The sequence below is a fragment of the Eretmochelys imbricata genome, chromosome 12, assembly GCF_965152235.1.
Source record: "Eretmochelys imbricata isolate rEreImb1 chromosome 12, rEreImb1.hap1, whole genome shotgun sequence".
In the NCBI taxonomy this organism is placed as follows: domain Eukaryota; kingdom Metazoa; phylum Chordata; order Testudines; family Cheloniidae; genus Eretmochelys; species Eretmochelys imbricata.
The window spans coordinates 11,609,787-11,634,942 of NC_135583.1; the positions used below are offsets into that span (position 1 = coordinate 11,609,787).

At 41.1% G+C, this 25,156-nt stretch overlaps 1 protein-coding gene across 1 annotated transcript in view; it reads left to right on the forward strand.

Moving 5' to 3' along the window:
• The window catches only part of SLC12A4 (solute carrier family 12 member 4), a 77,498-nt gene that overhangs the window by 49,993 nt on the left and 2,349 nt on the right, over positions 1-25,156 (forward strand). The window contains exons 9-23 of the mRNA XM_077831069.1: positions 1,143-1,307; positions 1,408-1,506; positions 3,006-3,063; positions 8,352-8,526; positions 9,435-9,553; positions 10,039-10,137; positions 10,749-10,868; positions 12,409-12,513; positions 14,019-14,187; positions 14,981-15,176; positions 15,585-15,754; positions 18,833-18,964; positions 19,052-19,159; positions 19,973-20,157; positions 23,912-24,045. Of these exons, the coding sequence (XP_077687195.1) occupies positions 1,143-1,307; positions 1,408-1,506; positions 3,006-3,063; positions 8,352-8,526; positions 9,435-9,553; positions 10,039-10,137; positions 10,749-10,868; positions 12,409-12,513; positions 14,019-14,187; positions 14,981-15,176; positions 15,585-15,754; positions 18,833-18,964; positions 19,052-19,159; positions 19,973-20,157; positions 23,912-24,045 (2,034 nt within the window). The remainder of the gene's footprint in view (positions 1-1,142; positions 1,308-1,407; positions 1,507-3,005; positions 3,064-8,351; positions 8,527-9,434; positions 9,554-10,038; positions 10,138-10,748; positions 10,869-12,408; positions 12,514-14,018; positions 14,188-14,980; positions 15,177-15,584; positions 15,755-18,832; positions 18,965-19,051; positions 19,160-19,972; positions 20,158-23,911; positions 24,046-25,156) is intronic.

The window sequence follows — 25,156 nt, forward strand, 5'->3', positions numbered from 1 at the left end:
TACAAAACACTGTTGGATCAAAGGATATCCTCTTGTTAAGAGGCATGTATAGCCGTTGAGGTGGATTGAGCTGTTCTATGCTTGTAGAGAAAAAGCACCAAAGAAATGTAATTACAGTTAAGAAAACCCTTTTGAAGAAAACTGTTAGAATACTGTAAAGAGTAGATGGTGTTTAATCACTTTTCTAGATAAGAGGCTTACTTTCAGTTCTACTAAATTGACTGACTGAGACTGATATTTGCAATAGAAACTCAACAATAGTAATATTGTAGGGCGAATTAACCTGGGCATACTATATAACTCTTCAAAACCAAGCTAAAATGTCTGGGTTGGAGAGTAGTGGTAAGATATTACGTATTCAGATTTATAACATAGTAGATTCTAGCTGGAAGAAGCATAGAAGTGTGTGCATGAGCGTGATTTATGTGTCCTTGCTCTCTACAAACCTACTGCAAAGTTACAGTATATAATACTACAAAATGCTCACTCTAAACAAGAATTAAAGGGAAAGTTTGCTGTGTGCAGGTGATGTCTATATGTTCATAAAGTTCCTATTTAACAAGGAAAATTAGCAGACATACTCACTGCTTATTCCATGCATTGTCGAAGCATTAGTTAAATGCAAATCCATGCAGTGTCATAATACTTCCACTTCCTAAAAAATAAAATAACTTCCATCCAGATATCTCGTCCGGGTTACCTAGGTTTCTTCAGTTATGTGCACTCTTTCATTTAATATGCCTAATTTATGTGACAATGCTAAACTTATGTTGCTTTGGTTAGAGCAAGTCTATTTAAGTGGTATGTTAGAATGATATAACATCAGTTTGTTAACTTTATAGAATCAAAAAATAAATGTTGCATAAACCTTTCTAGGCAGTTGGTTTGTGTGGTGATAATCCAGACATGTTCATTGCTCTTGTAAAAAGTTTGCATGAAAATTCGATGGAAACGTTTTCTGTTTTGGACGTTTTGTGTGTCTAGATTTGTAACTGTAGTAACCCACTATGTTTCACTCCAGCCTGTTATTGCTTTGAGTAGATAATTAAGAGTTCAGTAAGTTAGGTTTGGGTTAACCTGTATTTACTGCTCTCTTTTTGTGGTGGTAACTCCCCTTTCCTGCCCTCCTCCCGCCCCCCCAGATAATCTGTGGAGCAATTATATGGAGAAGGGAGAGATACTGGAAAAAGCTGATCATCCATCAGTTGATGTACCAGGGCTGAAAAGCAACCTTCACCTTTATGTGTTTGCGGATATAGCCACTTCCTTCACAGTACTAGTTGGCATCTTCTTCCCTTCAGTGACTGGTGAATACTGGGAAAGGGTTTTGTGCGATTTTTAATTAACTTTCTTTGATCTCTTGTGGTGTTTCCAGAAACATTTTCTTAAACTGAAATCTATGTTTAGGTATCATGGCTGGTTCAAACAGATCAGGAGACCTCAAAGATGCACAAAAATCTATTCCTGTTGGAACAATTCTGGCGATTGTCACCACGTCACTCGTCTGTATCCTTTAAAAGTAGAATGGAATTCTAGCACATTGTGACTCAATTGAACTTTTATTATTATTTGTGTTCCTGGTTCATTGCACTGTTTTCAGTTTATTATAAATACTCCTATGATTGTCATATGTCAGTGAAAGAACATAAACACTGGTTCAATTGAGAGCATGTAACTTCCTCCCCTTTCTATCTCTTTGCTTTCTAGCTGCTGTTATTTGCTCCTTTAATAAAGCTGACTAGCAGTCAGTGGTATCTTGGGCTGGCAGAATGCAGAGATCCGTTACCATTGCCAGCTGGTAAGATGGGGAAGAACCTTAAATGCAGGAAATTCTAGATCACAGTACCTTTTTAAACAAATAGGTTTTTAATTTTGAGTAAAGGGAGGGCAATGTGTGCTGTCTAATAATTTGTAAGCGAATGTCTGTGTAAAAGGGCACATAAGGATCATCAAAGTAGCCAGAGATGGCAAGATATAGTAGCAAGGTTGTTGAATAAGAAATGGAATTGGGGTGGGGACGGAAAGTTGGAATAAAAGGAATCAGTGTAGACCAGACAACTCTAAAATTAGCTGCTGATATTCTGCTAATAAGCTCTTCTGAAAACTAAATGTGAACCAGGATGGCACATGAACTGTAGCTTGCAAGTGTCTTCTGGCACATCTGCCAAGCTGCAGATCAGGGGATTGTCAAAGGGACAATGTACTCCATGTCATACTCCTGCTGTCTTCCAGAGAGCTCCCATATGGCACTTCCGGAGTGGACCTTTTTGTTCCAGAAGTTGTTGTTTGTATGTTGATGTAACGGGACAGTCTGGTGACCGGCTGGCTTAGTGGTCAGGCAGTGGCCTTACAGTTTCTGACGGCGTAGTCATTCAGAGGGCGTCCCGGCCAAATTGTATGCAGCAGGCCTCAATCCCTCCTTAGTTCTGTTTTTACAAGGGAGCATGCAGGCACGGTAGGGAGACCCAGGCCCACTCCACCTGGTCCCCATCCAGGACCCTTGGGGTTTGTCAAAGTGTCTAGATCAGTAATTGATCTACTCCAAGTTACACTTTCGCTGGGTCACATCCTACCAGACTGGAGCTCTTCTGTTTGGGGCATGGTTGCTGGCTTACGCTTCCCTTGGTCTGTTAATGTCCTGTTCAAAGCAGTCTCCTTTAGGGCTTTCAGCTCCCACTGGGGAGTTTTGAAGTGGAAAACTAATTTTATTAAAAACATTAACCATGTCTCTTTAATCCAGTCTTTCTTAAATTTGAATTTTGGAACAACAATTTAATCATATTTGTCTCTTAACTATTAAAGATACATATGTACGTTGGGTGATATTAACAACTCACTGCCCCGCATACCTCAAGTGATCATGATATCTAACTATATAGAGGATACCACTGTATCATAATCATTTGCACAGCGGCAAACATAGAGCTTTAAGGATGTTCAATATAATTGCATTGATTTATCATGTCTAAATAAAATTACCTTCCTTAATGTACTCTGTACTCAAGATTTCAGCAGTGTATTACTATTTGGAGCCTGCATAGAGGGTGTTGTTCTTAGAGATAAGTAAGTAAGATGAAAATATTTTACCTATCACATGGTAGGGGAGGTTGTACCCTGGCTTTGGCCAATGAATCTTTTAGTCTTTGCCTTCATCTTCACACCTGACTAGAGCTGCCTCTTAGGCATATCTGCATTCAAAATGTAAAGAATACTTTGGACGAATGGGTTCTGCACTTCCCTCTGCTTTGTGTGACTGCTCCCTCCAATCTCTAGCACTGTAGGGTCTTCAGAAGAACATTTTACCCATTTTGCCTTGCATCACGTGTTGCCTTTTGAGTTCCAAGAGGTACTAGGTTCAAAGATCAATTTCTTGCCATTACAGTTGACTTCCTAGAAAATCAAAAACCCACTGATGTTATCTGAACACTGAACTTCATCTTTGCTCCCTTGTTCTCCCTCTCTGCCTCCTTACTAGACCTGGTGAAATTTTTCCTTGCAAATAAATTATCTGATGAATTCAGCCCTTTTTCCTCCTGAGAAACTAATTTTTGATTCCTCCAAATGTATTGACTATTTGTGAGAATTTGTCTAATAGTTAGGTTTCAGAGTAGCAGCCATGTTAGTCTGTATCTGCGAAAAGAACAGGAGTACTTGTAGAAAGAAAAGGAGTACTTGTGGCACCTTAGAGACTAACGAATTTATTTGAGCATGAGCTTTCGTGAGCTACAGCTCACTTCATCAGATGCATACCGTGGAAACTGCAGCAGACTCTATATATACACAGAGAATATGAAACAATACCTCCTCCCACCCCACTGTCCTGCTGGTAATAGCTTATCTAAAAGCCATTTCCAGCACAAATCCAGGTTTTCTCACCCTCCACCCCCCCACACAAATTCACTCTCCTGCTGGTGATAGCCCATCCAAAGTGACAACTCTTTACACAATGTGCATGATAATGAAGTTAGGCCATTTCCTGCACAAATCCAGGTTCTCTCACTCCCTCACCCCCCTCCAAAAACCCACCCCCATACACACACAAACTCACTCTCCTGCTGGTAATAGCTCATCCAAACTGGCCACTCTCCAAGTTTAAATCCAAGTTAAACCAGAACATCGGGGGGGGGGTAGGAAAAAACAAGAGGAAATAGGCTACCTTGCATAATGACTTAGCCACTCCCAGTCTCTATTTAAGCCTAAATTAATAGTATCCAATTTGCAAATGAATTCCAATTCAGCAGTTTCTCGCTGGAGTCTGGATTTGAAGTTTTTTTGTTTTAAGATAGCAGCCAAGCTCTGCGATACAACCGCATTTGCTCCAACCCCTCAGACAGAGACAAACACCTACAAGATCTCTGTCAAGCTTTCTTACAACTACAATACCCACCTGCGGAAGTAAAGAAACAGATTGATAGAGCCAGAAGAGTTCCCAGAAGTTACCTACTACAGGACAGGCCTAACAAAGAAAATAACAGAACGCCACTAGCCGTCACCTTCAGCCCCCAACTAAAACCCCTCCAACGCATTATTAAGGATCTACAACCTATCCTAAAGGATGACCCAACACTCTCACAAATCTTGGGAGACAGGCCAGTCCTTGCCTACAGACAGCCCCGCAACCTGAAGCAAATACTCACCAACAACCACATACCACACAACAGAACCACTAACCCAGGAACTTATCCTTGCAACAAAGCCCGTTGCCAATTGTGCCCACATATCTATTCAGGGGACACCATCACAGGGCCTAATAACATCAGCCACACTATCAGAGGCTCGTTCACCTGCACATCCACCAATTTGATTTATGCCATCATGTGCCAGCAATGCCCCTCTGCCATGTACATTGGTCAAACTGGACAGTCTCTACGTAAAAGAATAAATGGACACAAATCAGATGTCAAGAATTATAACATTCATAAACCAGTCGGAGAACACTTCAATCTCTCTGGTCACGCAATCACAGACATGAAGGTCGCTATCTTAAAACAAAAAAACTTCAAATCCAGACTCCAGCGAGAAACTGCTGAATTGGAATTCATTTGCAAATTGGATACTATTAATTTAGGCTTAAATAGAGACTGGGAGTGGCTAAGTCATTATGCAAGGTAGCCTATTTCCTCTTGTTTTTTCCTACCCCCCCCCCGATGTTCTGGTTTAACTTGGATTTAAACTTGGAGAGTGGCCAGTTTGGATGAGCTATTACCAGCAGGAGAGTGAGTTTGTGTGTGTATGGGGGTGGGTTTTTGGAGGGGGGTGAGGGAGTGAGAGAACCTGGATTTGTGCAGGAAATGGCCTAACTTCATTATCATGCACATTGTGTAAAGAGTTGTCACTTTGGATGGGCTATCACCAGCAGGAGAGTGAATTTGTGTGGGGGGGTGGAGGGTGAGAAAACCTGGATTTGTGCTGGAAATGGCTTTTAGATAAGCTATTACCAGCAGGACAGTGGGGTGGGAGGAGGTATTGTTTCATATTCTCTGTGTATATATAGAGTCTGCTGCAGTTTCCACGGTATGCATCTGATGAAGTGAGCTGTAGCTCACGAAAGCTCATGCTCAAATAAATTCGTTAGTCTCTAAGGTGCCACAAGTACTCCTTTTCTTTCTGCGAATACAGACTAACACGGCTGTTACTCTGAAAGGAGTACTTGTGGCACCTTAGAGACTAACAAATTTATTTGAGCATAAGCTTTCGTGGGCTACAGCCCACTTCATCAGATGCATAGAATGGAACATATAGTAAGACAATATATATACACACACATACAGAGAACATGGTGGCTGACCTTTGTGACTTTGTCTTCACCCACAACAATTTCACATTTGGGGACAATATATACCTTCAAGTCAGCGGCACTGCTATGGGTACCCGCATGGCCCCACAGTATGCCAACATTTTTATAGTTGACTTAGAACAACGGTTCCTTAGTTCTCATCCTCTAATGCCCCTACTCTAGTTGCGCTACATTGATGACATCTTCATCATCTGGACCCATGGAAAAGAAGCCCTTGAAGAATTCCACCATGATTTCAACAATTTCCATCCCACCATCAACCTCAGCCTAGACCAATCCACACAAGCAGTCCATTTCCTGGAAACTACTGTGCTAATAAGCAACGGTCACATAAACACCACCCTCTACCGGAAACCTACTGACCGCTATACCTACTTACATGCCTCCAGCTTCCATCCAGGACACACCACACGATTCGTTGTCTACAGCCAAGCTCTAAGATACAACTGCATTTGCTTCAACCCCTCAGACAGAGACAAACACCTATAAGATCTCTATCAAGCGTTCTTACAACTACAATACCCACCTGCTGAAGTGAAGAAACAGATTGACAGAGCCAGAAGAGTACCCAGAAGTCACCTACTACAGGATAGGCCCAACAAAGAAAATAACAGAACATCACTAGCCGTCACCTTCAGCCCCGAACTAAAACCTCTCCAGCGCATCATCAAAGATCTACAACCTATCTTGAAAAATGATCCCTCACTCTCACAGATGTTAGGAGACAGACCAGTCCTTGCTTACAGACAGACCCCCAACCTGAAGCAAATACTCTCCAGCAACCACACACCACACAACAAAAACACTAACCCAGGAACCTATCCTTGCAACAAAGCCCGTTGTCAACTGTGTCCACATATCTATTCAGGGGACACCATCATAGGACCTAATCACATTAGCCACGCCATCAGGGGCTCGTTCACCTGCACATCTACCAATGTGATATATGCCATCATGTGCCAGCAATACCCCTCTGCCATGTACATTGGCCAAACTGGACAGTCTCTATGCAAAAGAATAAATGGACACAAATCTGACATCAGGAATCATAACATTCAAAAACCAGTAGGAGAAAACTTCAACCTCTCTGGCCACTCAGTAACAGATTTAAAGGTGGCAGTTTTGCAACAGAAAAGCGTCAAAAACAGACTCCAACGAGAAACCGCTGAGCTTGAATTAATATACAAACTAGATACCATTACGTGGATCCATAACGTGGATTTGAATAGAGGTTGGGAGGCTGGGTCATTACACATATTGAATCTATTTCCCCACGTTAAGTATCCTCACACCTTCTTGCCAACTGTCCAAATGGGCCATCTTGATTATCACTACAAAAGTGTTTTTCTCCTGCTGATAATAGCTCATCTTAATTAATTAGCCTCTTACTCCACTTTTTCATGTTCTCTGTATATATAGATGTGTATACTTATTATATGTTCCATTCTATGCATCCGATGAAGTGGGCTGTAGCCCACGAAAGCTTATGCTCAAATAAATTTGTAAGTCTCTAAGGGGCCACAAGTACTCCTGTTCTTTCTAATAGTATAGACAATCTTGGGCCAATGTGATCTTAGCAGATAGTTGTTAAAATTAATAGTTTGCTCTCTGTTACTCGTGGGGAGTGTGGGCACAAGTTGGAGGATAATGTTTTTTATGCTTTGATTGAATGGCTGAAACTTTTTAATCCAGAATGACTGCTCATTAAGATAGTGCATGATCATGTCTGCTCATATGTGGTCTTGCTCACATACGGGTATTTATACGGCTGTTTCTCTTAAATGCTTGTGACCAAAATTCTGCTTGTGAATTAAGAATAAAAAGGGGACATGAACATGGTCAAATCCAAGCAGCCATTTATAATTAGGAAAATGTTGCCATGTTTGATGATCATGTTTCTTACCCTTAGGTTCTTAACCCTGTAAATCGAGTAATGATAGTTATCCTAATGCTGGAATCTGCACACAGCATTTCTGAAAGCTCCCACGAGGATCATCTGTCAGGGGACAAGCAGGGAACTGCTTGTTCATAAAGTTTGGCATGAGGCTATGATCTGGTTGGAAAGGTCTAACGTCACTGAAGCTTTTTGTATGAGTCTGATATTGGGGATTGTACAACCAGTGTCCGTACTTAATGGTGGTTATTGCATGCTAAAAGACTTAGGGCAGAAAAACGTAGGTGTCACTGGTTGTTTAAATAAACAGGAGAGCTCGGTTTCAATGTAATAAGGATGGCTTCTCAGCAGATGAACAGAAACGAGTGCTTGGTTAACAAGGCAGTAGAAGTGTTATCAATAACTTAAAGACAGAAGCGACTTTTCAGATGGTTGTCCTTGGAAAATGGGTGCAAACTTCTTTCCAGTAGTGGTTATCTTGTAGGGGATCGCTTGGGCTACTGATTCAGATTTTTTCCTATATTGCAGTTTTCTGTTCAAGAAGTTGCTGGAAATTTTTGTTAAATAAAATCTAACCTACTTCTTGTTGGCTTACATTTGGATAAGACAGACTCTGTCCAAGTGAAATATAGGACTGGCTAACCTTTCTTTATCCTACAGGTATGGTGATGCGGTGAACAAGAACTTAGTGGTGGGCACACTTTCTTGGCCCTCACCATGGGTCATTGTGATAGGCTCATTCTTCTCTACCTGCGGAGCAGGCTTACAGAGCCTCACTGGAGCCCCACGGCTACTGCAAGCTATAGCCAAGGACAACATTATTCCTTTCCTATGGGTTTGTAAATATTGAAGAACATTCATTGTGCTGTATGCAGCATACACGAACCCCATGACCTAGCCAGTGGGGTAAGGTTATTTTCCTTGAGACTGGCAGAAGGAAATTGGAATATGTAGATGTATTTGGCAGATATCAGAAACCTGATTGCCAAGTTGCAGGATGGTTATACAGAAATCAGGCCACTAAGCTTCAAGTTCCCAGTCCCTGTTCTCAAGCCTACCAGCCCCACTACTAACCCTGCCTACATTTTGATCTAGTGCTAGGAGGAGTGGGACTGCTGAGAATCCTCTAGCCCCTCTCGCTATGAGATATTTGGACCTTGAGAGTCAGTGGTCATCTCTCACCCTTCTTCAGTGTTGCTCCTAGAGTAGGGCCTCAGTCAGGTTTCATGCATTGGAGCAGGAGCCATATCTTCACTTCTTAGTTGCTGTCTACTGGTTGCAGACCACTATTGCCTCTTCTCTGACTAGCTTCTTGCTTAATCTTGTTAAAAGCAGGGGAAGGTTCTTCCTAGAAAGGGGAAGAAAGGGAGATCGGACAAGGATTCCCCACTCTAAAACTAGATTTTTCGCACACTGCCCCTTTTCAAAGTGAGGGTCTGTGCTTAAAATAAAAAAAAGGCAGGTGTGCGTTGAAGGGAGGATTTAGATGAGTATTTTTTGTATCATTAAGGAGTCTGACATCAAACTTAATGGAGTAGGGATTGGGTTTAGCGGCTAGCTGGACTCCTGTCCTTGTCCTTCAGTGAAAGATATGAAAATCCCCCGCTGCATGCTATCTTTGAAGTGGGAAATAGATTCTGTTTTAGAATGTTACTGAACATATTTGTAAGCAGTGTCAAGTTAACCTATGAGTCAAGTGTGATAGTACAAATAAATAATGTTCCTTTTCTTTTTTTTGTTTAGGTTTTCGGTCATGGGAAAGCAAATGGTGAACCAACATGGGCGCTTCTGCTAACAGCATTAATTGCTGAACTCGGAATTCTTATAGCTTCCCTTGACATGGTGGCTCCAATTCTCTCTATGTAAGGAACAGAGTCACTGTTACAAGATTAACAGAAGTCACTGTGTTAATGTGATTACCTTTTAGAACCTCAATTTTAGATAAATACAATAGGTACTGGAACAGAAGTTCCATTTATTTAAGGACTACAAATGACCTGACATCCATCTTAATTAACATGTCAATTGTCATGCCTCTGAAATATATCATAAGTGAACATTTTTTCTGACAAAGCTGGATTGGGCCTCCCTTTAGAAAACCGTATCATGTTTGGTGCTCAGCAACTGGACAGAAGGAATGTGATTAGATTCATTCGTAAAGAGTCTCTAACCTTTACACCTAATTTGTATTAACAGTTTAGGCCTGTCTTTAGTAACAAATTGGAGGTATAGCCTCTTGTGGCAAAACAGATATTGGTTTTGGTGTTATGTGAGTGACATTCAGACCTTTCCATTTTTACAGTCTGTGTCAAAAACTAACGTGTGCTAAATTGTTCCTTCTCTACAGGTTTTTCTTGATGTGTTACCTCTTTGTCAATCTGGCATGTGCAGTACAAACACTTTTAAGAACTCCAAATTGGCGGCCCCGATTTAAATACTATCATTGGTAAGCAAATGACTCAGTGTAGACTTTGGTCTACTCTAGTTCATATTCTGTGGTCTACTGAAGGGATTTGGAAGACTGTTGTTAACCCTTCATATGAGGTGAAGAGCTTCCTAATAGAGGGGATGTTAGTATGTGTTTCTGCTGCTGATCACGGGCATGGAGTGTTTCTGTAGGTGGCTTTTGCAGCTAGTCTTGAAGGCACCTCGTTACTGAAATTGTGTCTTGGGCCACCTTTGGGTGGCTGAGAAGATGGAAAGATTCTGCAGTGCCCTGGGGCTATCAGGAGGGACTTGGTTAAGGCTGCTGGATTTCTTCTATCCATCTGGTAGTAGTCAGGGATGCAGGAAGAAACTCCTCTGTTTAGTGTGGACCAGAATTGTGGTGATTAATGTAGTAATAGCATCATCCCCACAATACAGTATATTACAACAGTGGTGATGGGAGTTATTGGTTGCTTTTTATTGCCATCTCTTCAGGAGAGAGGATACAGAAGGTGAAAAACTTTAAGGGGGAAAGCAATTAAAATAACCAGTGGGTTTGTAGCAGATACTTCAAGATTTTAGCTCTTTTTTCCCCAGGTACTTGCTAATACCTATTTTTTCCCCTCCCAGGGCTTTATCATTTTTAGGCATGAGTATTTGTCTTGCGTTGATGTTCATTTCATCCTGGTATTATGCTCTGGTGGCTATGCTCATTGCAGGCATGATTTACAAGTACATTGAATATCAAGGGTAAGTATTTTCAGAAGAAGCAGGGTAAGAGGAGACTTGGACTTACTTACCCTTTGTTGGTTCGGCACATGAATGGGTATTGCCTTGTGTCTATGGTATTCATTTTCTACATGGGAGTATTTTTGCAACTGCTTTGCGGTGATGATTCCAAAAAGAATTCATTAGATCAGGATGTAAGCATCTTGGGTAAGCATCTGCAAGATGTTTCTTGAAATCTGTGTGATAGCGGGAACTGGAGGTCTATTTTGGGCATCTAGTTCCCTGCTCCACTTTACCCTCTTTGACCACTTCTAGCCAAGGAGACCTGAATGCAGCCCTCTCTAGAGCCATTCCACGTGGCTCATAAATTGGTCACGTGGTAAAGGTTTTTAGAGAGTCTTGGGGAGATAACCAGCACCCAAACTCAGCCTTGCTTGGGATGCATTAGATTACTATTCTCAGTCTCTTAGACTGGTAGTTTGGCCGCATAACTTCATCTTCACAAATCAGATGGTGAAGCACATGGTGTGGTTCATGCATGATGATGTTCCAAGGAAATCTCAACCACAGACAGGAGTGATTTATAATTTGCAAAGTACTCCACTTAGGAAGGAGCAATCAGTTTCACACATACAAAATGGGAAACGACTGCCTAGGAAGGAGTACTGTGGAAAGGGATCTGGGGGACATAATGGATCACAAGCTAAATATGAGTCAACAGGGTAACGCTGTTGCAAAAAAAGCAAACATCATTCTGGGATGTATTAGCAGTATTGTAAGCAAGACACGAGAAGTAATTCTTCCGCTCTACTCCGTGCTGATTAGGCCTCAACTGGAGTATTGTGTCCAGTTCTGGGCGCCACATTACAGGAAAGATGTGGACAAATTGGAGAAAGTCCAGAGAAGAGCAACAAAAATGATTAAAGGTCTAGAAAACATGACCTATGAGGGAAGATTGAAAAAATTGCTTTTGTTTAGTCTGAAGAAGAGAAGACTGAGAGGGGACATGATAACAGTTTTCAAGTACATAAAAAGTTGTTACAAGGAGGAGGGAGAAAAATTGTTCTTCTTAACCTTTGAGGATAGGACAAGAAGCAATAGGCTTAAATTGCAGAAAGGGCGGTTTAGGTTGGACATTAGGAAAAACTTCCTGTCAGAGTGGTTAACCACTGGAATAAATTGCCTAGGGAGGTTGTGGAATGAATCTCCATCATTGAGGATTTTTAAGAGCAGGTTGGACAAACACCTATCAGGGATGGTCTAGATAATACTTAGTCCTGCCTTAAGTGCAGGGGACTGGACTAGATGACCTCTTGAAGTCCCTTCCAGTTCTATGATTCTCTACCTGATGTGTTTGCTTGAAATACATCTTGCAGTTCATCCCTGTGAGTACATTAGGTTGTGAAGCACATCCGTAAATTTGTTGTAAAGTAATTATGACTTCCATGCAAGAGCAAGGAAGATAAACACTGCTGAAATAATACTACCTAGCTCATATATACCGCTTTTCATCAGCAGATCTCAAATCATGTATTCACTAAAATATGTGATTTCTTTGCAGTGCAGAGAAGGAATGGGGCGATGGTATTCGGGGTCTGTCACTCAGTGCTGCCAGATATGCCTTGCTAAGACTGGAAGAAGGTCCTCCCCACACCAAGAACTGGAGGTAGGCATTTTGGATGTGCAAAATGCAGATTTTGCTGAGCTTCAGGTTGCATGTGCAGGGTTCAAAACAATGCCCACAATTTACATGTAAGTAATCTAGCTTGACACTGGACAGGAGCTTTGCTATCTTAAAATACAAAAGAAGTTTAAGAACTCAGTCTTTTAATGGGAATCAAAGCACGTGAGTAAGTCCCGCACACTTAGTGTGAAATGCATGCAGCCCATGTAAGATATTCCATGCTACATTAACTACACTGGGGGTGCCCGGCAGAGACAGAGCAGCAGCCTGTCTTGTCTGGGATGTGGATGGTGTCTCGATTCAGGCCCAGTGTAAGCTAGTTCAGAAAGTGGAGTTGGGGAATGACACACAAGATGTGCGATTCCAGGGATGCAGTGGCCTAATATCCTGCAGTAGTGGCACAGAGGTTGCTGATGTGGCTCCATCTTTAAAACTGGAATAGTGGCCAAGGATTTCTCCCTCTAGCCTCTGCACTTCTGCTGCATGAAGCCAGATTACATGGGCAACATGCATTTTGCTCTGAGAGAGCTGAGTTCTACGTGCAGCTGCTGGAAAATAGTAAGGCTTAGGGGGCTGAGAAATCCTCATTAACTGAAAGGTAAGCTTGTACTGTTCCATGACTTTCACCTCTGAAGTGCATAGCTCAATCTAGCTTCTGTTATGTTGCTAACTAGCACTGCTGTATAGGGATATTGAGCACTCCTCCAGCTATTGAGAGGAGTAGAAGTCTACCTTAAATAATACAAACAAAATCCTATACATCATGATATTCCGTTACTCATAGCTGAATGTTGGGAAAGAAAATCCAAATGTTGATGGGTTTCAGAGTAGCAGCCGTGTTAGTCTGTATTCGCAAAAAGAAAAGGAGTACTTGTAGCACCTTAGAGACTAACCAATTTATTTGAGCATAAGCTTTCTTTATGCATCAGATGAAGCGAGCTGTAGCTCACGAAAGCTTATGCTCAAATAAATTGGTTAGTCTCTAAGGTGCCACAAGTACTCCTTTTCTTTTTGCAAATGTTGATGATGTCAGACTGAAGTTGCATGTATCTCACATGTCAGAAGAAAGTAAAATTCATTTGTCTATTTGGAATGTAATCTTAATCCCACGTGTTTGGTACATAATATCCATATAGACCTAGAAGGTAGCGTTATTGCATAAATGGAGTATGCAATATATTTTGTGTTGGGCAGATTCTTGAAAATCAGTTTCTGTAAGTAAAATGCTAATGCAGACCACTCAGACTAGTAAAATCCTTTCTTCAAAACCACATGGAAGAAGATTCTCCAGACAGTATTCCAAATTTGCTTTGTCTAAAGAAATAAAATATCAAGTAGTGCACTTCTGGGCATATGGTACAGAGACAGTACTTCACTGTTGTGGGTATCAGTGTTAATGATAAAGCATAATTAAGATAATTAGTGAGGCAAACATTTTTTAAAAAGTTTTATAAGAATAACCCAGACTGCTTTTTCTTTTCCTCTAGGCCTCAATTGCTGGTGCTTCTGAAATTAGATGAAGATTTGCATGTGAAGTATCCGAGGCTGTTAACATTTGCTTCTCAGCTGAAAGCTGGCAAAGGTTTGACTATCATAGGGACAGTGATCCAAGGGAATTTCCTGGAGAGTTATGGAGAGGCCCAAGCTGCTGAACAGGTGCGTGCTTTAAATATTGACATATAATAATGATTTTACACAATTGTAGTGAATTTTTATTAAATTTTGTGGAAACTAAAGCAGGCCCCAGTAAAACAAAGCTCTTAAACACAAGCGTACTGTATGCCTGTTGCCCAAAGTGCTTAAAGACATGCCTAAGTGCAGTCATGGCTGCTGCATTATGTTCTAGATCTTATGTGTATACATCTCTAACTCATTTAACAGGACACATTGTCACCAAACTGAGAGAACTAATGTTTCATGATGTTGACTGATTCACGTAAAGGATGATGTGTTCTGTAATTTTCTGAACATCACAGTAGCTATTCTGAACCCATCACATTTGCTGTATTTTGCTTATTCGATGTAGTGGTAGAAGACTTATAAAGTCCTTTTCACCCTTCCTAATGCTTAATCATTTACATCTGCGTAGTCACAGCATACCGTGACATTCCCAGCACCCCTGCCTCCCCAGCAGCTCTTGAAGAGGTGGGAGACAGTACTTTAAAAATGGAAAGCTAATTCATATATCTCTGGGATAACATCTTTGCTAAGGATGAAATTATTGTTCTCTTTATATCTTGCAGCCTTGTTATAATGGCTTATAGCATATGAAGCCTTATACTACATATGATTCTCCTGTCCTTCATTACTCAAAATAGGGCAGTAAACTTTTGCCCCTGATGAGTATATGTAGATTACAGTATGAACATGCATAAGAAGTATAATCAGTTGATATAGAGGACCTGAGTTCATTTTAATGGAGAACTTTTTTCCCTTGCCTATCTTCCAGACTATTAAGAACATGATTGAAATTGAGAAAGTGAAAGGATTTTGTCAAGTAGTTGTAGCCACCAAGGTTCGAGAAGGAATTGCCCACTTGATACAGTCCTGTGGACTAGGTGGCATGAAACACAACACTGTGGTTTTGGGATGGCCGTATGGCTGGAGACAAAGTGAAGATGCAAGAGCCTGGAAAACATTTATAGGTTAGTTGTGATATGTCATGTGGTTAGACACACAGAACCAAGTTCTGTGTACTACTCTACACACACTATACTTTTGATTGAACAGATTTATTCTGCAAGTTCAGCATCACTTTCCCACTATTTGCATGAATATTAACAAAAAAAGTAAAATGTAAAATAATGGCACTCATTGACAGGTATATGTGTCTATAGGCCATTTCAAATGGTTTTTAATAAACACTATAATTTTTTCAATTAAAAAGCCTTTACAGTTGCACAGTTACACAAAAGGAGTAAATACATATATTTAATGTGAGCGGCGATTTTATAGGTAAGTGGCACTTGCTCACTGAATAGCCTTTTCCACTATCATTTTCTCTTACAGTACCATAGAAAAGTGACTCTTTGCTTTCTTCCCCTTCCCCGCAGACACTGTGCGTTGTACAACTGCTGCCCATCTGGCTCTGTTGGTGCCCAAAAACGTGTCTTTCTATCCCAGCAACCATGAGCGTTACAACGAAGGCAACATTGATGTGTGGTGGATTGTGCATGATGGAGGCATGTTGATGTTGCTTCCTTTTCTACTGAAACAGCATAAAGTAAGGATGAAAAGAGCTAGAGAACAAATTTGTCTGCCAACTGCTTTGTATGCATCAGTGTATGGTGTGGAACAGTGAGCCAAGAATAAGTGAAGATCCTCATACTGTTCTCCCAATAAGTTTTTTCTTGTATTATATATTTATAAAAAATGGTTTTTGACTCACATGTACATTCTGCTCATGTACAATGCATTCTTGTATTAGCAGAATGTATATTTCCTACGTGATCATAGCAGGAATGGTCATACAAACACACAAATCTTTACCTTTAAAAAAAATGAAAGGTACTACATTGAAAAGGCAGAGTTCCTGGAGCTGTGTTTGAGACTTGCTCAGTCTTCTGTTGATAGCTATGTAAATTTAATAAGATGTGTATCATAAAGGACTCAGCAGACTGCTTATGGATACCATGTTCACAAGGGCTATAGGACCTAACGAGTGTCTTAATTTTAGACACTAGATGTATTTCATTGCAATATAATTGGATTATATGCATGCAAAAGAGGAACACTGTCAAGTTATGAAGCAAGTGTTAATTTGGAAGATGGTGTACTATTTAAGCAAATGACAGGTTTCAGAGTAACAGCCGTGTTAGTCTGTATTCGCAGAAAGAAAAGGAGTACTTGTGGCACCTTAGAGACTAACGAATTTATTTGAGCATGAGCTTTCGTGAGCTACAGCTCACTTCATCAGATGCATACCGTGGAAACTGCAGCAGACTCTATATATACACAGAGAATATGAAACAATACCGGTGGGAGGAGGTATTGTTTCATATTCTCTGTGTATATATAGAGTCTGCTGCAGTTTCCACGGTATGCATCTGATGAAGTGAGCTGTAGCTCACGAAAGCTCATGCTCAAATAAATTCGTTAGTCTCTAAGGTGCCAGGGGTGGGAGGAGGTATTGTTTCATATTCTCTGTGTATATATAGAGTCTGCTGCAGTTTCCACGGTATGCATCTGATGAAGTGAGCTGTAGCTCACGAAAGCTCATGCTCAAATAAATTCGTTAGTCTCTAAGGTGCCACAAGTACTCCTTTTCTTTCTGCGAATACAGACTAACACGGCTGTTACTCTGAAACCTGTCATTATGCAGGGGTGGGAGGAGGTATTGTTTCATATTCTCTGTGTATATATAGAGTCTGCTGCAGTTTCCACGGTATGCATCTGATGAAGTGAGCTGTAGCTCACGAAAGCTCATGCTCAAATAAATTCGTTAGTCTCTAAGGTGCCACAAGTACTCCTTTTCTTTCTGCGAATACAGACTAACACGGCTGTTACTCTGAAACCTGTCATTATGCAAATTATGCAAGGTAGCCTATTTCCTCTTGTTTTTTCCTACCCCCCCCCCCCGATGTTCTGGTTTAACTTGGATTTAAACTTGGAGAGTGGCCAGTTTGGATGAGCTATTACCAGCAGGAGAGTGAGTTTGTGTGTGTATGGGGGTGGGTTTTTGGAGGGGGGTGAGGGAGTGAGAGAACCTGGATTTGTGCAGGAAATGGCCTAACTTCATTATCATGCACATTGTGTAAAGAGTTGTCACTTTGGATGGGCTATCACCAGCAGGAGAGTGAATTTGTGTGGGGGGGTGGAGGGTGAGAAAACCTGGATTTGTGCTGGAAATGGCTTTTAGATAAGCTATTACCAGCAGGACAGTGGGGTGGGAGGAGGTATTGTTTCATATTCTCTGTGTATATATAGAGTCTGCTGCAGTTTCCACGGTATGCATCTGATGAAGTGAGCTGTAGCTCACGAAAGCTCATGCTCAAATAAATTCGTTAGTCTCTAAGGTGCCACAAGTACTCCTTTATTTAAGCAAAGAAAGAATTCATTTGTATTAAGTGGGTGTAGTACCAGAAATTAAACTGAATTTAACAAAGTCAATATGATCATGAAGATGAGGGACCACAATAGTGTTGGTAGTACAGCTGGTTGAGAAATGACCCCAAATTATGAAAACTATAGTCTTCTTCATCAAATTTGATTATTTTGAGAAATTTTGAGCACTCAGAGTGTGGTGGTTATTAAAGACAAAGAGGAGGAACCTAGGTCTCCTTAAGTGAAAGGAGTCCACTAACCTCTCTGTCATGAGGAGAGACGGTTAAAATAAGGAGATTGAAAAGGTCTTTAAATAGTACAGTATCTTTTAAAAATAAGACAGTATTTATGCGCATTGTGTCCAAAATGTTGTGATTTTAAAATACACTGACCTTGGGTTTATTGGTGACTTTTTCCCAGTTTGTCCTCTGCAGGTAACTTGCTGGCCCCTACATTATGGCTTTAGGCTGGATGGGAAGATATTAGGCCTGCTGGAGCCACTTCAGCTTTGGCCAGTGGGGTCACTTGATGTGGCCAGGACACTTATCAGCCAATGTAATGGCTATGATTGGTTTTGTCGTGACAAGAATACAAGAAAAAAATTAATCTCACAACCCTTGGCATATAATATATCAGTGTTAAGTTTAGTTTCTTTTAAAGTTTAAAAGAATATAAAGATCATAAAACACCCCGGAAGAATGAAATATTTCAAGATTTTGTGGCAGTCTCACCAGCAGCAGACCAGAGTGAATGAATAATGTTTTATTGAGGTAGCCCCTCCCCCCTCAAAAAAACAAACAAAAAAACAGGTCATGGGTTTTGTCAGGGGAAACATAGCAGTGAAAAACGTCAAGACTCACTAGTGAGAAACCTAACTGGGATTTTTCTTATGTTGTAGTTCATAGGACCATTGGGCTGGCCTCATATGGCTTTTATTTGTTATCTTTAAGCCAAAAGAGAGGCTGGATACAAATTTAGGGCCTGCCTTGCATTAATGGCTCATTAACCCTGTTTGTTAAAGTCATGCTTGATAATCATCTCAGTTTGTCAACACAATGCATCAGCAGTGCTCCTAAACTATGCTTGATTGCTCTGATGGGAAAGTCAATAGTATGGATGTGTTTAAAAAAAAAATCCACAGAGCCCAGTACAGTAACTCTGCTGAAAAACAAGGATGCTATATTTATTACAGTTCTGTTTTGTGTAGAAAAGAAGTTGCTGGTTCACATGTTTTGAGAACTTGTATTTTCCCCCATAGGTCTGGAGAAAGTGTAAAATGAGAATTTTCACAGTAGCTCAGATGGATGACAACAGCATTCAGATGAAGAAGGACCTGGCTACTTTCCTTTATCACCTACGAATAGAGGCAGAGGTGGAAGTTGTAGAAATGGTAAGGGATTGATCCTATTTCTCCTTAAGGTTTGAATGCTAGTAAATTATTTGATTACAAAGAAGAATATTTTTCTTATTTCTGCAGCAAAACAGTGATATTTCAGCTTATACCTATGAGCGGACCCTAATGATGGAGCAGAGATCTCAGATGCTGAGGCAAATGAGACTGACCAAAACAGAAAGGGAAAGGGAGGTATGTCATTCACTATAGAAAAAGCTAAGGTGGATGAATCCAAGCGCTGTTCCTAGCACCATTTCATATCCTTCATATAGCATAGTAAAACTTCCATGAATTAATACAGACATCTCCCACATCTTGAAGAAAACGAACATTCAGTGTAGCCTTTTCAGTTGCTATGTCTGAAAACTAGGTTTATTCCTATTGGTTAACATCTTGCCATGGAGCCATGCTAGAAATGCTTTGTCCTAGGAAAGAATGCATGGCGGTCACGTAAGCTGTAAAAAGCCTTTTGTGCATTTCCCTGTATGATTATGTGGTGTCCAGTTAGTTCAGAATGTAAGTCTCAGGAGGTTTCTTGAAAGTCTCAAGAGTTTCCGGTACATGCGATATCCTGGGTTTGTCCCATTTCATGACACGTCCTGTTTTGCTAGTGTGGGTTTATGTCGTGTCTTGGATTCTGGTAGAACTAGGCAACTAGTTCGCTTGGCCACCAAAGCTGTTCAATTTGTATCATCCTGTTCCATCTGAGCAGAACAGTTTTCATCAGCTTGGGGTCAGTCTGGGCTGCCAGGTTCCATATTACCTTACGATGTCAAGTTCTCTCTTTCTCTGTATAGAGACACCCCAACTGGTCCAAATTTTGGTTGACTCTTATTCACCATAACCCTCTTTGCTCTTTGTGTTAGTGAACTGCTCTGGCTCCTCTCCTGAACACAGGTGAAGAGTACAATGAAATGAGAGCTATTTAATTGGTGAAAGGGATCCAGAAAAGATAAAATTAACCTGTGAAAGTAGAACTCAGCTTGCCATTTAAACACTTCTCAGGCCCAGCTGGTAAAGGACAGACACTCTATAATACGGCTGGAAAGCCTGTACTCGGATGAAGAAGATGAGGGGGAGACAGTACCTGATAAAATTCAGATGACATGGACAAAAGAGAAATGTGACTCTGAAAAACGGAACCGGAACACTGCAGTGGAAAACTTCAGAGAACTGATCAGTATTAAACCGTGAGTCTCATTGGGGCCGATATCTCAGACCACTTTGGGTTAAAGTCCGGTTGTGCTGCTGTCCACTGTATGCCATCCCTAATGACAAAACAACTTGACTTCCTTTTAAAACAAAAATGATTTAGTACTGCTCAGGTCTCTCTTGCATTTAAACATTAGAGGCTTTAATAGTGGAAAGTCAGCAGAGTTAGTCACCCTAAGATTAAAGGTGGGATGTGGCTATGAATACTAAAAAGTATCCCCAAAGTTTTAGAATTGGCCCTTAAGTTGTGGCTTCATATAAGACGGAAGAATTGTCTGTAATCCCTTCTGTAATATGTGTGTATCTGAACCATCCAGAACTAGTTTATTGGCAGATGATCATATCACTTACTGCTAAGTAACTCAGTGAGAATTCCTGAGTGTTTGAAATTCCTATTCATTGGTATAGGTAATTCTAGTATATTTTACTGTTAAAAAGCCATAGAAATTCTGTGTTTGTGTTTAAATTTAAACTGATGTACTCTTACCTCCCTTTCATGCTTTCAGAGAGTGGGAAAACCTGTAAGTTTTTTTGCTAATTGTTTAAAAATGCTTTTCTGTGGATGGGAATGAGAAGATCAAGAATTCTCCCTAGATGAAAAGGAATGACATTATTAGCCTACATGTGATGCTGTACAATGGGCCTGATCCCGCATGCTTGAAGTTGAGGGGAAACTTGCCATTGTCTTTAAAGGGTGCAAGATTGGGTCCTTAATTCTTAAGGCGATAGGTATCTTAGAAATAGCATAAAGCAAAGTCTGCAAGAGTTACTCTGTCTAACCAGGACTGACTCAGGGAAAAACAACTTCAGATTTGAGCATTTAATTGTGTTTTCAAGAATGGCATACTGCCGTGTGGGTGATCAAAGGGTGTGTGTTATTGTTGGGACACAATATCAGATGGTGGGAAATCCAAAGTTCAGCCTGTCGTACAGGACAGAAATTCAGGACAGTGCTGACTTGAACTTCTCTAGCTCTTTGTAGTTTTCTCACAAGCTTAAATATGATATGCAAAAGACACGGTCAAAGTGCTTTTACCATCGTTTGAATGTTTTTACTCTCCATTGTTTGCAATAGCTTGCATAGCAGCTTGAAATGAGATTCTTTTCAAGTCCAGTTCTGTCTACACGTGCCCCCAATCCTGTCCCCAAAGGAACATCAGGTCCACCAGGGCTTCCTGCACAACGGGGCACAAATGGAGATTGTAGCAGGCTGTGCTGGTCTGGAAGAACTGCAGCTCATTGGATCCTCCAGTCCTTTATACCCCAACTGCTGAGAGGACACGAAGGTCATAGGCTGCAGCAGCAGGCTCTGGGCTGGCTCAGTAACTTGTGGGAGTGGTGCGATTCCTCTTTCTTGCCTTTCCCCTCCCAACCTCTCACAGATTGTTAGTGCCCAGCTGGGGAGAGTAGTTGTCCCTAAGGGTACATCAACACAGGAGTAAAAGCCCTGCGGCATGGCTGCGACTGGACTGGGTCAGCTGACTTGGGCTTGCAGGGGTTGGGCTGCGGGGCTAAAAATTGCTCTATAGGTGTTCGGGCTTGGGCTGGAGCCCAAGCTCTGGGTCCCTCCACCCTTGCAGGGTCCCAGAACTAGGGCTCCAACCCAAGCCCAAATGTCTACACATCAATTAGAGGGAAGGGTGTCAACACAATCAGAAGCTGTACATCCTCAGACCAAACTCTCATTGGCTGCTCATATAACAGAGGAATCACACTGTTCATCGTCTCTCCTGGAGGCTGGGTGAACCATTCCTTATATGCCTACACCACAATTAATGGCATTTTCTCAGCTCTCTGGATAGATGCCAGTTTTAAGGGTTGAAATTTAACCTTGAAATTTATTTTTGTCTCTTTGGATCTCTTCCAAAAGTTGATTACAAAAATAACAATTCCTTCGTCATCTCCCATTGTTGTAGTACAATGATGTCCTACCTCCCTTGTCGGTGACCTTTCTGTTTCTGACATGGAAGAGGCAGAGGCTGTGCTCACTTTTTCAATAAAACCTGCACCCATAGCATGACATCACAAGGAAAGTATTCCAAACGGGGCAAGTTGAACCCTGTTGTAAATCTTGCCCCTAAATAGTTCTGTGCAGCAGCACTGTCTCTTGGTAAGGTGGTGTAAATGAGTCATCTCAGTGTATCTGCCACTTCCTGAATGTTTTGGGAAGTTTATTCCTTTACGAAATGTCAATGAACATGCAGCCCCATCAATCATCACAAGACAAAAGCTAAAATTAAACTGACTTCAAAAACAAAAAAGCCTCCAGAAAAGAAATGAGTTCAGTAAGGCCTGTTACCATAATTTGTAGCATGTAAAATGGGTTCTTATCTAACCCCTTTCCCTAAAATATCTGGTTTTGACTGAAAAGCATCAATAGTAATAAAGAAATCATTATCCAAGTTGCACAGGATAATTGATTTTTCCTTTAGGTCTGCATCTGTCTGTCTGTCTTTTGTTTTGTTCTCCCTTTTTAGCCCTTATTAACCACAGTAGTAGTTAATTTCGTATTGGAAGGAGACATCTTCTGCCTAAAAATGACTCCCTGACTCTCCAGTTCTTATTCAGCATGGATTGGTCTGATGTGATCATATTTTCAGTGTAATAAAGCCTGGACGCTTTTTGTGAGGATATGAGTGTTTTGCAGCTCAAAAAACACAGGTGCACTTCTTAGAAATGTGGGCTAGTGTTGCTGTCACCCTATTCTGGAGTTATCTGTGAGACATGGAATTCTCAGAGTTGAGGATTTTTTCTGTACTTTAGTGTGTTGAGTGGGGGATTTTTGGTCAGCGTGACCTGGGCTATTGTTTTGCAATGTGCCCTGAGAAAGAGGCCGCATGTAGTTATGCTACCCAAGGACCAGAAGTAAACTCTGCCAGGCTTACACTCAGCACAATGTACCACACCTGCGCTGCTGGCTTTGCTGATTGGCCCATTGGCAGGAGCAGAGACATCTGTGCAAGGGAGCAGTAATGGCTCTGTAGAGCCTGCTTTCCTTTCTGCACTGAAACTCAAGTCATGGGTGGCCCATGCAAGTGAGGAAGGGGGCGGTGCCTTATTCCCCTTGGGCGGATGCATAGGGCTAGTGATTTATCCCTTGCTGTAGGAGCATAAGGCCCTGCTTGAAAGCCCTGCTGGTTTGGTGGAATGCTCCTTAGGTTGTTACAAGTCGTTGACTGTGACACTCACTTCAAGAATTCCAGCTCAACTCTAATCTGAGGTCACAGTGGATGACCGTGGTATTTTCCACTTTTAATAGTCAATAACCATCCACTCCAGCCCATGTCTTACTCAGTTTGGGCCTGATCCCAAGCCCCTTGAAGTCAATGAGACTCCTACCATTGCCATCAATGAGTAAGTAGATGAGGCCCTCAGTGCAATAGAGTTTATATTTGTATTGGTGATCTTAAGGTGAATTTCTTATCTCATGCAATCTGGCAATAGCTGCTTAGGAGAGACCCAGGACAGCAGTGGAATGGGAAATAAGTTAAATGATGCCTTCAGAACACAGATCACAAAAACTAGTGGAATAGTATTAACTCTAAACATGTAGAGGTACAAATAACTCTGTACCTTTAAAATAAAATCTGGAAAAAATGTGCATGTTTGATTAAGTGACATTTTAAATAGCATTTCGTAGATATGATCATTATAAGGTATTTTTCTAGTGATTTTTTTTCCAGTTCAGTTTTACAGTTTTTTTCTAATAGTAAACATGTGATTCTTCAACAGGAACCAGTCAAATGTCAGAAGAATGCACACAGCAGTGAAGTTAAATGAAGTAATTGTAAATAGATCTCATGATGCCAGACTTGTTCTTCTCAACATGCCTGGCCCTCCAAAGAACGTAGATGGTGATGAAAACTGTATCCTTTGAAGGAAAGCCAAGGCGATACTCAAAATATGCATCTCTCTATCTAACCAGGTTCTTATACTTTGCCTATCAAAGATATTTATTTAAACCGAAATAAGTGTAACTTAGTGTTCTATTTGTGTATGAAAGTAGTAAATCATGGTTGTTGAGATACAGTAAATACTTTTAAGGGAAAGTCATGTCTGCTCTTGCCACTCTCCTGTTTTGTACCCAGGATGCTTTGCTAACGTCACCTGTCATAGGGCCTGACCTGTCTTGTCTACACTCCTTTATTAGTTTCATTTTCTCTGATGGGCTTGCCTTCATAAGCTTTGTCAACGGTAAGGAAATTCAGTAGCAGGAGTTTTGCCTCCTGCAGAATAAGGCTAAACAATCTGACATTACTTCACATGGAAATGATGTTTTGCTCTTTCAAGGAACAGTAGCTACCTTTTTCTTATTGTACGCTGAAACAGTTACTAAGAATGAATTCCTTTACACAAAAATCAAGAAGGAGAGTGGGGGAAAAGGGTTAACGCTTCCTGAATGGATTCTAAAGAGGCATTTAGTATAATTAAACTAACAAATGATCTACTTCTGACATGGTAACTTCAAATCTATCATCTGTTTGGCCCTAGGTTTGTAATTTCATAACAACTGAAATCTAGCCAGTCTAACATTTACAACTGTGAATCTGTAGGGGTGAGTAAAAATATGTCTTCACTAGCAACGTTAAAGCGTTGCTTTAACGTGTCTGTGTAGTTGAGGCACCAGCATTGGGAGAGAGCTTTATAAAAACCCCACCCCCACCAGGGGAGTAGCTACCGGCCGTAGGAGCGCAGCTCCCAGCACTGGTGCACTGTCTACACTACCACTTTACAGTGCTGAAACTTGCAGTGCTCAGGGGGTGTTTTTTCACAACCCTGAGTGAGAAAGTTGCAGTGCTGTAAAGTGGCAGTGAATTCAAGGCGTAAGATGCACTTCCAGGGAGGTTCACATTTTCAGAGAGGTTGAGAGCGTGTTCCTAGGAGCCAGTATGGACATCCTCCCCAGGAAGTGGCTTGGGTAATATATGACATTTTGTGGCTTCAGGTATGTTGCTAAAGCAGGGGAAATGTTGAGTT